Source organism: Zalophus californianus, chromosome 1 (assembly GCF_009762305.2).
Source record: "Zalophus californianus isolate mZalCal1 chromosome 1, mZalCal1.pri.v2, whole genome shotgun sequence".
NCBI classification, from domain to species: domain Eukaryota; kingdom Metazoa; phylum Chordata; class Mammalia; order Carnivora; family Otariidae; genus Zalophus; species Zalophus californianus.
Window position 1 is genome coordinate 6,580,328 of NC_045595.1, and position 17,173 is coordinate 6,597,500.

A 17,173-nucleotide genomic window follows, 5' to 3' on the forward strand; every position below is an offset into this window, starting at 1 on the left:
ACATGGGTTGTCCAGCTTTCATCATTATCAAGACTCTGGGTACATGGTTTTCTTTGACTAGGTACAGCATCAAGACATTCCTTCTCCATCCTGAGCTGGGGCTTCTTTGAGGCTTACCAGGATTTTCAGTTAAGACATCATTTCTGTTGGGAGAATACCCTGGAAGTGAATGAAATGGAGAATGTATGTGACTGTGTTTTATGCTTTTTTTGTATTGTTTTTATGCTTTTTAAATAAAGTTTTCAAAGTACACAGAAAAATAGAACAATATCATAAACATACATCATCTAGATCTAACAATGTATATTTCACCCAATTAAAACAATATTTCATCCAGTGTATAAATTGTTAGCACTTGCCACCCTTGCTTCATCATCTTTTCACTGAAATGTCGAAGTAGAAATCATGATATTCACCCATTTTTCTCTAAGAAATGAGGACACTTTGCTACATAATCCAAGGCTATTATCACACTCAAGGAGTGTAATAAATTAAATCAAATTCATACCTCTGGGCAAGGAGGACTGAAATTGGGCTGGGCCATCTTATGATGGTTGGGGGGAGAATGGGTTATCATAGCTGGCGAGACCAAGGGATCTCTCTAAATTTGTAAATTCCCTCTCAAATGCTCTCTTCTCTGCCCAGAAACACATTCACCCCTTCTCCTTTACCGAGTTGTTTTATACTCATTTTCCAGGATTCACCTACAATGTAATTTCATCCAGGAAGACTTCTCTGATGACCTCTCCCAAGTATGAATTATTTCACACCAAATAACTAATACTTTTCAATTGCCTATTCTTGTTATTGCAACTGCAACATAAACCCCATGAGGGTAGGGACACATAGAACCCACCAGGCATGGAAGAGAGTTTCAGGTCACCTTACTGTACAACTTATCCCCAGCCAACTTCTTATAGATGTGCTGTCCAATATGGAGCAGCTGCAAGTGGCTTTTGAAATTAAAAATAATTTTCATCAAATCAAATAAAAAAATCTGGTACCTTGGTAACATTAAAAATCAGTAACTATAAAAGCCAGTCACAATAGCCAGACTTTAAGTACACAGTAGTCACACGTGGCTACTGCACTGGACAGCACAGATATAGAACATTCCATCATTGCAGAAAATTGTGCTGCATGGTGCTGATCCAGAGCAGAACATGGCAAACTACAGCCTATGGGCGAAGTCGGGTCCATTTTTATACAGGTCCTTTTTTTATACAGCCTGTCTTGGAGAAAAGAGGTCCATCCCCTATGCCTGCAAGGCTGGTTCACATACAGCTCAGAGCTAGAGTCCCTCACTGACCACTGGCCAAGTGACTTTCAGTACAGGGATGAGAAATAGAATTCCAGAGAGGGGAAGTGACCAGCCTGAGGTTACAGAGCTATCTCTGAGAAGGCAAGTATCTCTAATATTCTACTGGGTGTCCCTTCCTCTCCCTCAATGGTGGATAAAGCCTGGGGGAGTATGCCACCTCCTGTTAGCCTAAAAAAGTTTAATGCTGACTCAACCCCAGGTCTCCAAATTCCCAGAAAAGGCCCCACATGGGGAGGTTGGACCTCCAACTCCTGCCCCAATGACCAAGAAGCCTTACCATCCACAAGGACACTGTTTCTGTCCAGGGTAAAGTTCTGCAGCTGGGTACCATTTTTGGTCAGCATCAGGAACTCCAAATAGATGGCAACTCTGTCCAGTCTCCAAGCCAATGGTGAAAAGTTACACAAGGAGTCCACCCCAGTGTGGTTGCTGTGGGGGACAGACCTGGAAGGGCAAAAGGAATGAACAAGGCTATCTCGAATTCTACCCTGCTTCTAGGTCCTGTCCAAAAGAACTTTCTACAATGATACAAACATTTGTGTCTGCAATATAAAAATACAGTCATTATTAGCCCCATGTTGTTGAGCACTTAAAATACATTAGTGTGGGTGAGGAACTGAATGTCCCACTTTATTTAATTTAATTAGTTTATAAATAAAAAGCCATGGGGAGAACATTTTTGAAATGTTTGCAGTAGGACTTCCAAAAATCCATAAAATCATTGAAAATGCTGGGAAGAATGGTCAAAACTTTTTCAGAAGTCTAGAAATTAACCAAAGCCTTGCAACACTCTGAGGATCATTTAGTTGAGGAAAAAATGGCTGAATCCTGGTAAAGGGAACAAGATTTACGGCATTAGAACTTGCATTATCCCCATCCTGCTCTCATAATAACTTTGAAAGCCAGCAGTATGAGAACACGGTAGCTGTGAAAACCAGCAGCCTAGCAGCCACAATCTATTTGGAGTTCCCCAAAAGACCCATTCCCATTGAATTTTCAATGGTTGACTTGTCTGCAGATTCCTTTAAAAAGCCCCATTTTCAGGGCTTGTCTTTATTTGACTCAGAGTGTTTTCAGTGAGGGAAGCCTATCCCCAGGGCATGTGCCAAAACCAATCAGTGATAGTTGTTTAACATGACAGCTGCCTGAAGGAGCAATACCACCAGTTGGTGCAGGCAAGAGGTGAGACAAAAACTTTTTAAAAAGTGGGTATAAGATGTCTCTGAGGGGTTTTGAAAAGCTCCGATGCTTGTGGGGGAGGTCTACAAGGTCACAAGTGTGTGGGGGGGTATGAATACTTGAAAAGGTCTTAATCTCTCACCTCTAGCTAAAAGGTTGGCTTAATATCTGAAAAAAGAATTATCAGTGGAATAGAGCATATTAATAGAATAAAGGAAAAATAACACACATCCAAAAAAAAAAAGAATTTAAGGAAATACATCCTTCATGATTATTAAAAAAAAAAAAAAAGCTCAACAAACTAGGAATAGAAAGTTGCTCAACCTGAAAAATAGTATCCATGAAAAACCCACAGATAAAACCATACTCAATGGTGAAAGACTAAAAATTTTTTCCTAAGACCACGGACAAAACAGTGTTGTCTTCCTTCATTTCATATCTTATTTACATTTTAATAAATGTAATTTTAATAAAACAATTAGGCATGAAAAAGAAAGAACAGGCATTCAGATTGGAAGGAAAGATGTAAAATGATCTCTATTTGCAGATGACATATTGAATATAGAAAATCCTAATACACACTCACACACAAAACTAAAAACAATTAGTTCAGCATGAATGTAGGATATAAGACCAATATACAAAAATCAATTGTATTTATATACAATCGTAATTAACATTCTTAAAGTGAAATTAATAAAACAATTCTATTTATAATAGCATCAAAGGATAAAATATAAAACTTAGGAATAAATTTAACAAAAGCATTGTGAGATTTGTACACTGAAAACTACAAAAAATGTTGAAAGGAATTTTAAAATACCTAAATACATGGAAGAGCATCCCATGTTCATGGACTGGGGATGTATTATTGTTAAAATACTCCCCAATTTGATCAACAGATTAAATGCAATCCCTACCAAAATCCCAGCTAACTCTTTTACAGAAATTAACAAGCTGATTCTAAAATCCATATGGAGTTGCAAGGGACCTCAAATAGGTAAACCAATATGGAGAATGTGCATAACTGGAGAACTCCATTTCCCAATTTCAGAACTTACTACCAAGCTACAGTAATTAAAACAGTGGCCACTAGTATAAGGATAGACATATAGTTAGTGGAATTGAACACGGGGAAGGGAAGGAGAAATAAAATAAGATAAAAACAGAGAGGGAAGCAAACCATAATAGATTCTTAACTATAGGGAACAAATTGAGGGTTGCTGGAGAGGAGGTGGGTGGGGGATAGGGTAACTGGATGACGGGCATTAAGGAGGACACGATGTAATGAGCACTGTGTGTTATACACAACTGATGAATTGCTAAATACTACCCCTGAAACTCATAATACAAGTTAACTAAATTTAAATAAAAAATTTTAAAAAGTATAGAACTTAGAATCCATAAACAAACTCATACCATCATGGACAACTGATTTTCAACAAGGGTGCCAAGATAATAGGGAAAGAATAGTCTATTTAACAAATGGTACCGAGACAAGTAGATATCCACAAACTAAAGAATGAAGTTGGACTCATACCTCACAACATAGACAAAAATTAACAAATCAAATGCCTAAATGTAAGAGATAAAATTATAAAACCCTTAGAAAAAAACTAGGTGTAAATCTTTGTGAATTTGTATTAGGCAATGGTTTCTTAAATTTGGGACTAAAATCACAAACAACCAAAGAAAAAATTGAGAAATTGAGAGTCATCAAAATTAAAAATGATTGTGTTTCAAAAGGTAGTATCTAGAAGGTGAAAAGGCAATGTAACAAATGGAAGAGCATATTTGCAAATCATATATCTGATAAAGGTCTACTATCCAGAACATACAAAAATGATGATAACTCAACAATAAAAAAAATCAACGTAAAACTGGGAAAAGGACTTGCATAGATATTTCTCCAAAGAAGATAATAAATGACCAACAAGTACTTGAAAAAATGTTCGACGTTACTAATTGTTAGGAAAATGCAAATTGGAACAACAGTGAGATACCACTTCACATCCACTAGGATGACTATAGTAAAAAAAGGATAATAGCAATTGTTGGTGAGAATCTGGATAGTTTGGGACTCTCATATATTGCTTGTGGGAGTGGGAAATGGTAGATCCTCTGTGGCAAACAGTTCAGTAGTTCCTCAAAAGTTAACACAGAATTACCATATGACCATACAATATCAGTCCTATGTATATGCCCAAGAGAACTGAAGACACAAACTGATGCAAAAACTCACAAGAATGATCATAGCAGATTACTCGTAATAGATAAAAAGTGGAGATAACCCAAGGTCCATCAATGAATGGATGGATAAACGCAAAATGGTATAGCCCCCCTTATGGTTTGCCTCTATAAGAGACTCTTAACTCTAGGAAACAAACTGAGGGTTGCTGGAGGGGAGGTGGGTGGGGGCTTTGTGTAATTGGGCGATGGGCATTAAGGAGGGCATGTGATGCGATGAGCACTGGGTGTCATATGCAACTGATGAATCACTCAATTCTACCTCTGAAACTAATAATACAGTATATGTTAATGAAATTGAATTTAAATAAAAATTTTTTAAAGTAATATAGCTATACAACAGATATTATTTAGTCATAAAAAAAGGAATGAAGTACCTATATGTGCTACAACATGGATGAATCTTGGAAACATCATGCTCAGGGAAAGAAGTCAGTCACAAAAGACCGCATAGTATATGAATCCATTTATATGGAATGTTCAGAATAGGCAAATCCAGAGAGACAGAAAGTAGATTACTGTTTTCTAGGGGATGCGGACAAGGGAAGACTAGGAAGCAACTGCTAATGAGGATAGGATTAAAAAAAACAACAACATTCCACACCCTACATCACATCTACGTCAAAAACTAATGATGTACTATACAGTGGCTAACTGAACATAATAAAAAAATTCCACCATTAGATAGCGGGATGGTTGTACCACTCTATAAATATACCACTAAATTGTACACTTCAAAGGGGTACATTTTCTATGTGAATCATATCTTAATAGATGTAAAACAGTTTGGATTGCTTCATTTGATTAGTGGCTACACTACTGAGCAGCACAATTAGACTGCTGGATTCTAAGTCATCTGGTTCTAGCCACCCCCATCTTCTATGGATCCTGACTTCAACAGCTAATTTCTTAAGGCATGGATGCTACATTCCATATTGCATGGCCCCAACACCAGGCACCTCCAAGTCTGCTGAAGTCTACCCTGGCTTTCTCGAATTTCTAAGCCAGTTGGGCTCACTGGTTTAGGAACAAGTTGGTTTTTAGGTAACAGTTCTATACTCTCAGGGCTATCTTCCATAAGAGCTAGAACTGGGACCATGACATGGGGACACTTTTACTTAAAGGACAGCAGGAGTCTCCAGAGCGATTAGATCCTGAGCTGGAACTCACCTGAATGCTAAAACTTCACAGCCAGAGAAAAAACTCTTGATGCTGCTGTTTTGGAAGAGCTGGTTGAGCTGAAAGACAGGGCGATGTTCCCTTGATCATCATCCCAGGCCAAGTGGCATCAGAGAATTTTTAGCCACTGAGCATACTTCCCCATCTATTTTTTCTTATCTCAACAAACACTAGCCCAGATATGTGTACCAAAGGACATCCCATTCCAGGGTATGACTTAGTTATATGACCCTGGACTAGCTACTGAAACTCTCTGGGCCTGTTTCTTAATTTCTAAATGGGCATAAGAACCTGTCTTCACGAATTGTTATGAAAAATAACCCTCTGACTACCCAGTGTCCATAGGTCTGTCTCTACCTGGGGACAGAGTGGACACACAACCCCATTCTCACCGCATTCTCAATACTTCTCTTGTTCTGCCGGTGTTTGGTGGTGCCCGGCTGGGCTGTGTCCTGGGAATAGAGTAGGTTGGTGACAGTGAAACTCAGCTGGAAGTGCTCAGGGCGGGGACTGCTTGTTGGTTTGTCTGTTGGTAGATGAGCTGATGGCTCCACTTCTATAATAAAAAGAAGGTATAAAAGTCCCAGTCAGGTGAAGAAATTAGCAAAGAAGTCATTCCAGCTAGTCTACTTATTCCTGGCAATGGATTTTTAAAGGTGGGCTACATGAGACCCTCTATCCACCTGGACACTTTGAATCCATTGATCTATCCATCCAACTCTCCCCCAAGCATTATGAGAGCTCACTAGTATGTGGGGAAGAGGAGACTGGCCCCTTCTGGGGAACAGAGGGCAAGTGCAGGTGCTGATCACCTCAGGGGACATCTGTCATACACCTTTGCTGACCAAGGTTCCTAATGTGTCTTGCTGCCTCTGGTCTTTTCCCCCCTCCCAATCTACTCTCTATACAGCACCCAGTGGATGAGCTTTCTAAAGCAGAACTCTATGTTGTGTTCCTCTGCATACCACTCCAGTGCCTAAGAAAGTCCCTGCCTGCATCTATAGCCTTACCTGCCATTTCTCCCACATCAAGGTATTTGCTCCAGCCATATCAAACTCCTTAGAGCCTCCCCAAATATTCTGTCTTCTAGGTTATAAACACATGTAGCTCAACTCCCCATCTCTTCCCACTGGCTAGGTCATGTTCACTATCAATCTCAGTTTGTTCATCACTTCCTCCAGAAAACTTTCCAAGATGGGCTGTGTGTGTCCCTCCTTGGGGTTCCCATAGGCTCTTGAAATTCTCTGATTATAGCAGTTACCACAGTGCATCATCAGTGCCTATTTACTTTCATGACATATTGTTGAATGAATGAACGCATCCTTCAATCAATCAATGTATGACTCTGGCAACTCAGGATACTCTACATTTTGGGTCAGAAAGATTTACGAGTAAAAATAATCATTCCCTTGGGTGCAGTTGCTGCATGTTTTCTTCCTACCTCCTGTTGGATGATCCAATGCCATGGGTAATCAACATGGGCCTCCAGAAAGCCCCCCTTTCCCCTCCAGAGCCTCCATCCATTCCACTGCTACTGAGAAGCCCCATCCTTCCTTCCTCATAGCCCCATCTCTTCAAGCCATGAAACCAGCCCCCAATCTTGCACCTGTCACATGAAGGTCCGCCAGCTGATAGGTGGCGCCTAGCCAGTGTGATGAGACATTCAGGGTCTTGTCCAGAAAGACTTTCTTCACCACGCTGGGGTCCACATTAGAAGAGAACAGTGCCTGGATGGTGACAAACATGGAGCCCAACCTAGGGACAAAGACCATGGAACTCAGCCATCACTCAACACCAGTAGTGTCTCCTGAGTTCCTCTTTTATAGACCCAAAGACCTAGAGGCAAGAAGTGAGAGATGATCTCCCAGGCTAGAGGAGACCTGACCAAAAATATAAGGTTTCCAGGAGTTGGGAATGAACAACTATAAAAATAATGAACATCTCTTGAGCACTTCTAGGGAGTAACTTACACATTCCCTCACCATCACTCTGGTGGAAGGTATTATTATAATAATCCCCATCTTAGAGACAAAGGAACTGAAGTTTGGAAACACTCAAAGTCAGCACTGTGTCCATGATCCTCCTATTCCCCAGTGTAGATGTTTCAGTTCTTCCACCCATTCTTCACAGACCTGGGTTCAAACCCAACTTGGGCAATTCTTGAGCTGTTCACCTCACTTATCTGAGCCTCAGCTTCCCCATCTGAACGATGAGGATGATCACGATAGTATCCATCTCACAGGGGCTGTGTGAGAATCCCATGAGATGACAATGCATGAAAGTGCTCAGCAGGGGTGCGGCCATGGGAAATGTTATTATTGGGCTGATCTTTGTTGAAAGTATCCAGAAGAGGAGAAGGTGGTGGATGCTCATGTTGGTGGCCCTGTGAGGTTAATCCTTTCCCTGCCCCTGCTTTGAAGACTTATGGAAGGAGATGGTGGGAATAGATGACAGGGACGTGGGGGAGCATGGGTACCACGTCAGTGACTTTCAGCTCAAAGACTGTGCCAGGATGGAAGCTCAGAGCCACAAGCTGCCAGCTCAGCCAGGGCTTCCAATCTCCTCAACTTACGTCAAGTTGGTGACCAGACAAGAGCGGAATATGTCTTGTAGCTGGCTGCCTCTGTAGAGTTTGGTGACCTAGAATAAAGGGTGGGGACAGTGGGTGAGATGGAGGGCTCCTGGGGATGGGGTGAGCTACTGGAGCCAGTGAAAGAACACAGGCCTTGGAGCAAAGGAGCTCTGAGTTCAAATCCTGGCTGTGTGATCTTAGGCACACCACTCCCCTTTCTGAGCCTCAGTTTGCCCATCTGGAAAATGGGGAAGGCAGCCAGAGCACCACCTTCGTAAACTGAGAGAACTCAGAACACATAATAGGTAAAGTGGAGAGTTAAAATAACCACTTAATAGATGTGAATCAGACAGAGGAATGAGAGGGGCACCCAGGCCAAGGAGAGATGGGACAGGTGAGAGAGACACTACCTTGTCCTGGATGTCCCTCCACAGGGCTGTGTACTCCAAGGATATGGGGTCTGGGTTGCTGAGGTTCCAGTTGATGATGCGGAAATTTAGCTGATACTCCCTCTGGGTCGATAAACTCTGGGGTGCATAGCCTGGAGCCAATGAGAGGGAGAAAAGACAGCTGGAGACTCTTAGCCTTTAGCACAGAGAGAGGCATGGTGCCTACTGTCAGAATCAGCCAAAGTCAGGCCCACCCGCTGGGGGCTTCCAAATGGAAAGTCACCCCACAGAGGGGGAAAACTGGAATTTTACAGTCTCGGGGTGAGGTTTCTGTTGTGCTTATGCAGTTCCCACTTCCTGGAATGTTCTTCAGTCCTCTGCTTTTCCTGGAAAACTCCTACTCATATTTCAGAACCCCAGTGAGATGGAACTCCAGGAGAGTAGGGATCTTGGTTCTTGCCATGTCCCTGGGCTTAGTACAGTACTGGGTACATAATATCCTCTTCCAGGAAGCCCTCCCTGAATTGTCCCTCCTCTGTGCTTCCAGGGCACCCTGTTAATAGCAGTGTCTCTGCCTTTTTTGTGTGTCCCTAAGTAATATTCAGTTCTCTTGGTTATGAGATTTTCAGGGACAGAACCTGTGTGTTCTATCTCTGTACCCAGCACATGGTTTGGGACAGAATGGTAATGTATATGTGTCTGTTGAAGGAGTGAATGTGAACTGCAGTGGATCCTCAAATAGCAGGGCTGAGATACTCATCTCCATTTTGTTCACTCATTTACTCATTCACTGGGTATGATGATGTACTAACACATAAAGAACTGAGGCTGTAGTACCATATTACAAGACCTTAATTTCGTAGAGTTGGATAATTAAACAATTGTGGTGAAGTATGATAAGTTGGTCTCGTGCCCATCTAGGGACCATGGGACCATGTAGAGCAGGGTTTTTCATCCTCAGAACTAATGATATTTGGGGCTATGTAAATCTTGGTGGTGAGGATCTCCTGTTTGTTGGAGGACATTAGCAACATCCCTAGCCTCTAGCCATTAGATGCCGGTAGCACTCTTCCCCAGTTGTGGCAACCAAAATGCCTCCAGTCATTGCCAAGTGTCTCCTGAGGGGCAGAATTGCCTCTAGGTTAGAATCACTGACATAGAGGAGCCTCACATAGAAGAACTCCTGTCCCAAAAGATTCCATGAATCAGACATTTGGGGTTCAAATTAAAATTCATTATATTAATTTGTCAGAGAATTTCATGCTATTTACCTGACATAACAAGAGAGACTCTCTCCATGGAGAGTTTGGGGAGGGTGTCCCCTAATCAGAACTTGGGCTGACTTGTTAAAGAGTAAATAAAGTAGAACAGAGACCAATAATGATTGCTGTAAATCACTCACCATTGACGAAGAGGCTGTCACTGACCAGGGTGTAGAGGCCCATCTGGGTGACACCATGGGTCAGCTGGTTCAGCTCCCAGTAAAGCCGCTCTCTGTCCAGCCCATGGCCCATGGAATCATGGTGGTAGGTGCAGATGGTATCGACATGGCTGGCTGCCCCATCCTTCTCAGGTCTGGGGAGAGAGGGATGTGAGGACTCTAAAGAGAGGTCCTGAAACCTCGCTATGGGGGCCACAAGGAAGGAGGAGCAAATGGGAGGTCAGTGGGAAGACTGGAAGGGTTGGTCACCAAAATGGTCACTGCTGGCAAATGCTCAGGAAAAAGTCCTACCTGAGGGAGATTAGTCTGCAACCTGAGTAGAAGGGGCCCAGACTGCTTTTCAGAAACAAGGATCCAAGCTGGGGAGGAAGGAGGAGGAGAGTGAACAGGAGAGACAAGGGTGGGGGAAGGGCTGGGTGGAATTCATCCCCCTCGGAGCTGCTGGGAGCAGGGCCTCACCAGGCGCTGCAGGGTCCTCTTGGTGGAGTTGAACATAGCTGAGCCATTGTTCAGATCCATTGAATACTGGAGGTTGGAGATGGTGAAGTTTAGTGTGAGGGTCTTCAGGCTGTGTCCCATAGCTACAAGAAGAGAAGGGAGAGACAGCTGCTACTGGGCGCTGGCCTGAGACCAAATCAGAGTCCTGCATTCGCTGTACTCTGTCATCTTCGCTTCCAGTGGCACCACCACCCACCATTTGGTCACCCAAGTCAAAACCAGCATGTTGCTCAGCTCCTCCTCCCTCCCCTCCAAGTAACCCCAATTCCACTTGCAGAAGAGTCCTCACATACATCCACTCTCTATCCTGTTCCAGCCCAAGCCTTATCTTCTCTCACTTGGACCAACACCCCAGGAGACGTACTGGATGCCCTCTCTAAAGAATGTTCTCTACACTGAACACTAGGAGATATTTTCTTAAGTGAAAATTTCAGTATAGTCACCACTACCCATGGATTCCTTTGGCCTTCAGTGTCAAGTTCAAGCTTCTCGACCGGGTACTCAAGGTCCTTCCCAATATGGTTCTTGCCAACCTTTCAGCTTCACTTATCCATCTACTCCAGGTTAAGCTTAATGCTTTAAGCAAAGCAAATCCCCCTCAGTTCTCTCCATACACTATGCCGTTTCTGGCCACTGAGGCTCTGCTCACTGAATCTCCTATACCAAGAAAACTCTTCATCCCCTATTTTCCTGGATGACCCCTCCTCATTTTTAAAGACTCCGTTTGGGTGAAACTTTCTCCAGAAAGCCCTTCCCCTCAAAATCATATTAGGTGCCTTTCCCTAAAATGTCTCACACTGTGTTATAATGGTCTGCTGATCTCACAAGGCTGGGGGCTCCATGAGGGTATGTGTTAGATGGAATTGTCAGGATAATCTTTGCTATTGACATGACTGTCCTACACCAGAATTTTACAACTGACTGGTAGAGGTGTGGGGCTGGAGAGCTTTTCTTGGGAAGGAAAAGGGATCTCCCAGATACCTGTGGTGGCTTCTAGTTGCACAGGTGGTGACGAACGAGGCAGGAATGTGGTGGCTGCCTCAGGAGCTGTGGAAAGGGCAGTCATCAGGAAGGAACAGAGTCCCCACAGAGTGGGAGAAACTCCCCAAAGCTTGCCTGGGCCCCAGCAGTGGTTGTCCCAGGACAAGCATTCACAGGTGTGCCATAAATGAGAATAAGGGAAGGAGGAATTGTGTGAGCAGAGGGGTGAATGGGCCCATGAGTGAAATAAACTCAAGAAAGTAGGGTAGGTGAACAAGAGAGAGACTAAGCAAAGAGGACAGGGAGATGAATGGGCAGAAAAGCAGGCAGACAGATGGGATGGACAGACGGACGGATGGACGGATGGACGGGTGGACAGATGGATGGATGCAAGGAAGGACAGAAGAATGGATAAAGCATAGAATGAATGAAGGATGGATGGATGGAGGGAAAAGGAAGAAAGGATAGATGGAGAGATGAATGGATGGAAGCAAGGAAAAAATGAAAGATGGATGGAAGGATGGACAAAGGAGAGAAGGAATCAAGGATGGAGGAAAGAAGGAGAGATGGAAGGATGGATGGATGAACGGAAGGAAGGAAGAACGGATGAATGCATGGGTGGACAAAGGGAAAGAAGAAAGAAAGGATGAATGGAGGGAAGGGAGGAAGGAAGAATGGAGAAGTCTGAGAGAAGAGATAACTTGGAGAATGGAAGAATGGATGGATTAAAAGATAGATGAAGAGATCATTGGACAACTGAACAGGCAAATTTGGCCAAACCACTGAGTGGCCACCACAGTTTTCAGCTCTATATTGAGGCCCCTTCTGTGGCCCTTGTAGGAGATCTTGTTTTCAGGAGCCAGGGACTCATCATCTGACCTCAACCCGCACCCCTGTAGGAAATGTTTGTTCAAATTTCTTCCTCCAACCCAAAAGGGTGTGGAAAGTTTAGAAAGCCAATGTCATGCCTGCAGGCCCAGAAGAGACCAAGGACTCAGCATTCTTCTTCCCACTGACACCTGGCCCCACTCAGGAAAACAGCCTGAGTTTGGGGAGAGCTTCCCTTATTAGAGAGGAGAAAAGTTTGGCTTTTGGTACTGGATGCAAAGATACATACTTGTCGGAGGCTCATCTGGACCACGTTCATTATAGCCTGGAAACAAAAATGTCACACATAAGGGGAGATGGCAGAACAATCCCAGATATTCCATGCCTTTGTCCGTGTGGGGCTCCTGCTGCTGGATGCCTTTCCCTCTGTGTACCAGGTAAGCATCTCTGCATCTTCTAAGGTCAGACTCAAATGTCATCTCCATCATTAAGGTTTTCCTGATCTTCCAGTTAGAGATGACCCTTCCCTATCCACCTCTCCAGCATGCCCCCAAGAGACTCTCATCACATTTATATTCACACATTTATTCCCACACATATCTATCCATCCCACCATCGACCCTTCTGCCCTCCCTTCAATCTATCCCTCCATCCAACAACTATTTATTGAGAACCTACTATGTGCCAAGTTCTATTACATTTGGGGAATACAACACTGAACAAAATGTCTCTGCCCCTTTGGAGCTTACATTAAGACAGATTGTCCATGTAGCCTGTCTGTCCCTGGTGCCACGCACAAGGCCCGGCTTATAGCAGATACTGGTGACTGATGACTGAGTGAACAAAATGAAGCATATTTTACAGGGGGAAATACCCTAAACTGGCCCCTGCAATGGCCAAGGTGAAGGGAACAGATGTGAAATCACAACATCAAGACCCAGACTGACCACAAACCTACTAGTGGTACGGGCAGGTCCCTTCCCTTCTCTGCACATCTCCCTCTTTGCTGAAATGGGAGTCATAAAGGACCAGGATGTCTCCCTGCCCACCTGGTGTGGCAATGGTGATAAGAAAGTGTGAGTTGCCAAACACCATCCCCAAGTTGGGGACAGAGAGGAGAGAAGCTGAGTTATTCCAATAAACCTCACCATGTTCCATGTTTTGCCCCTCAGAACCCCAGAGGAGGGTCACCCCCTTAAACACTGTCCCTTCCTGGCTTCTAGGCTGATGCCCAGCATGTCCAGAACTTGGACCCCACAGATGTTCAGAGTGCCCACCTAACTTCCTGGCATTGGGGCCCCAACGAGGAGAGAAGCCCATCTCTAGTCTAGGGTGAGAAGCTGGGAGGGGAGACAGATGTGGGATTTTCTTTCCCCATGTATCCCCTGGAACGACCCTTCTAGGAGTTAAAGGCATCGGGTGGGGCATAGCATTGGATGCTGACTGCTGGGGCTCATGCCTGGCTCCACTCTTCTCTAGCTACACCCACTTGGGCAAATTACTTAACCTTTTAGAGCCTCCATTTCTTCATCTGCAAAACAGGTGTGATCAGGGACAGTTTTACGGAGTGACAGTTGGAGGGTGGGGGTCGGTATGGAGTTGAGATTCACACCTGAGTTTGTCTCAAGGTTTCCCCTAGAGACCTGACCCGTGGGATGGAGGGGTGGAAGCAGTGAGGGGGGCTGAGAATCGCTCACCATTGAGGTAGAGGCTGTCCTTGTCCAGAGAATAGGGGCCCAGCCGGGTGATGCCACGGGTCTGCCGGCTCAGCTCATGGAACACCTGCCTGGCAGGCAGACCTGGGCTGCTGGGGGGCTGCCGGTAGGTGCAGAGGATGTCCACCCTTGTTTTGGCGCCATTCTTCACAGACCTGAGGAAGGAGAGATCGATGTGTAGGGAGTACAGCCCATGTGGCACCTTGCCACCCGTGGTCACTGCACACATCATATCCTGTGTTCCAGCCTTATTGAACCATTCACAGTTTCTCCACCTGGCCACACACTCTCACCCCAGTATCTTTGCACGTGCAGCGACTTCTGTCTGGAGGTCTCTCCCCTTCTCTCCTCACTCTCCGGTAACTTCCCAGTCATCCTTCAGATCTCAACTTAGACACTTTCTCCAAGAACCCTCCCAGGCTGAATCAAGAGAAGGTCCTGGCTGCCACTAAGTACCTCAAGCTTCCCCCATCCCAGCCCTGATGGCCCTCACTGTTAACATATATTATTTTTCCTTTTCTCTTCAGACAGTGGCCTCCATGAGGAAGTGTTATGGGACAGTTTGGCTCACTGTTGTGCCGAACTCCCAGCACCTCGCACACTGCCTGTTCCATGCAAAAACCAAAGTCCTGATGAATGGATAAACAAAATATGATATATCCATACAATGGAGTATGATTCAGCTTTAAAAGCGAGGGAAATCCTGACACCTGCCACAACGTGGATGGACCTTGAGGACACTATGATCAGTGAAATAAGACAGACACAAAAAGACAAATACCATATGATTTCATTTGTAATGAGGTACTCAGAGTGGTCAGATTCATGGAGACAGAAAGTAGAATGGCAATTGCTAATATCTGAGGGTAGAGGGAAGTGGGGAGCTGTTGTTTAATGGATACAGAGTTTCGGTTTGTGCAAGTTCTGGAAATTCGGTTGCACAACAATGTGAATATACTTAACACTACTGAACCGGACACTTAAAAATGGTTCAGATGGTAAATTTTCTGTTATGGCGTCTTTTACCAAAATTAAAAAAAAAAATCAATTCCCGTCAAGATTCTGCATAGTGTAGACCTCGTTGCTATCTGGAAATGCACTTCCTTTCTCTCTGTCCCTCTCTATCTGCTCCAGCCACACCGGCCTCCTTGCTGTTCACTGAACATGCCAAGCTCATTTCTACCTCAGGACCTTTGCCCATGCTGTTTCCTCTGCCTGGAACAGTTTTCATGGCCAAATCCTTCTTTTCCAACCGGGATACCGCTCAGAAATCACCTGCACAGACACACGGTCCTGTGCCCTGGGTAAAGCTGCTTTCCCATCTCTATGCACTTCTGCTTCCCACCACCTTACTATATTTGAAACCCTTTTAGATATTTATTCTCCTACTTAATTTCTGCTTTCTCCACTAGATGAATGCAGGGGCAGTGCTTGTGCTGTCACTGTGGTACCCACCACCTGCCTCAGAGGATCTGCGCCACCAATCACAGTGGAATGGAAAACACAGATGGAAAAGTGCTTTGCAGACACTAACAGAATGCATACTAACCCAGAAAAGTGCAAGTAATTGCCTGAGTGATGAAGAGTTTCAGAACTACTAGTGGTGATGGGTTCATAGCATCGTGCATGTAACAGATGCCACTGAAATGTATACTTTGAAATGGTGAAATGGCTCATTTTATGTCTATACGTATTTTGTCACAATTATAACAATAATGTAACATAAAGACATGGGTGCCAAAAAGGACCCTCCGAGACAGTCTGCCACAACTGGGAGTGGCCCCCCATAGTCAGAAGTCCTGTCCTTTGGTGATGGGCCATGGTGGGTGGGTGGAGGGGTTCTCACCTTAGTGAGGTGACCTTGCAGCCTGCATATCGGGCTCCTAGGCTGCTCCTCTGGAACAATGGGCCGAGCTGGAGAGGAAGGAGAGGGCCAGTGTGGTCACAGCTGGTGACAGCCTGGAGGAGGGGTCATGGAGGTGGGGACGGGGAAGCTGGCCTCTCACCAGGTGCTGCATGAGGCTGTCTGTGATGTTGAACTTGCGGGAGCCGGGGTGGCCCATATCCGCTGAGTAGCGCAGGTTGTCAATGGTGAAGTTCAGCGTGAACGGCTCCTCACCGACCTCCCCAGCTGTGACAGGTGCAGGGAGAGCCAAGGCTTGTGGGAAGGTCAGGGCGCCCAATATCTACCCACTGTGGGGCTTCCAAGGGCTTCTTGTCCTCCTCCAGATAAATCTGAGGGTCGCTTGTTAATGGAGACATCTCCAGCAGCAAGTCAGGACGGGCTTAATGATTTGGGGGCTGGAGATGGTATTCCCACCCAGGTGCAGGAGTGGAGGGCTCTGTGAAAACACTAGTGGTTTTGTTCTTTCTGGGAAGGAAAGGCTCCAACTTACCACACTGATGTAGAACCAGGAAAAACCCCAGACATTGTCCTCCACATTCTCTCTGCTCCCCCATCTCTATCTCTTTATCTCTCTGTGCCTCTGTCTCTCGTTTCCTCTCTTTTTCTTTCTCTCTGTCTCTCTCTTACACCCAGGTATGCCAATCTTCTATGCATTGCATAAAAAAAAAAAAAAAAGCCAACTAGGAGCTGCAACCAATCTCTCTGCACCTTGATTTACTCATCTGTAGATAATAATTATTACTACTTCAAAAGCTGTAATGAGGTTTGAACAAGTCAAATTCTGTAAAGTGCTTAAGCACAGTGCTGGGCACAGAGTAAACACGATATAAGTGTTCATTATATAAAACAAATAATCAAATACTTTCTGATCACTCACTATACATGGAGCTTTTTACCTGGATAAATAAGAGCTGGGT

At 44.5% G+C, this 17,173-nt stretch overlaps 1 protein-coding gene across 1 annotated transcript in view; it reads right to left on the bottom strand.

The window, feature by feature from the left end:
- The window catches only part of MUC16 (mucin 16, cell surface associated), a 101,120-nt gene that overhangs the window by 1,724 nt on the left and 82,223 nt on the right, over positions 1–17,173 (bottom strand). The window contains exons 38-52 of the mRNA XM_035726177.1: positions 16,357–16,481; positions 16,197–16,264; positions 14,333–14,505; positions 12,925–12,960; positions 11,808–11,873; positions 10,788–10,909; positions 10,620–10,687; positions 10,290–10,462; positions 8,909–9,039; positions 8,499–8,566; positions 7,533–7,681; positions 6,319–6,482; positions 5,918–5,985; positions 1,599–1,765; positions 118–159 (exon numbers count right to left, since the gene is read on the bottom strand). Of these exons, the coding sequence (XP_035582070.1) occupies positions 118–159; positions 1,599–1,765; positions 5,918–5,985; positions 6,319–6,482; positions 7,533–7,681; positions 8,499–8,566; positions 8,909–9,039; positions 10,290–10,462; positions 10,620–10,687; positions 10,788–10,909; positions 11,808–11,873; positions 12,925–12,960; positions 14,333–14,505; positions 16,197–16,264; positions 16,357–16,481 (1,620 nt within the window). The remainder of the gene's footprint in view (positions 1–117; positions 160–1,598; positions 1,766–5,917; positions 5,986–6,318; positions 6,483–7,532; positions 7,682–8,498; positions 8,567–8,908; positions 9,040–10,289; positions 10,463–10,619; positions 10,688–10,787; positions 10,910–11,807; positions 11,874–12,924; positions 12,961–14,332; positions 14,506–16,196; positions 16,265–16,356; positions 16,482–17,173) is intronic.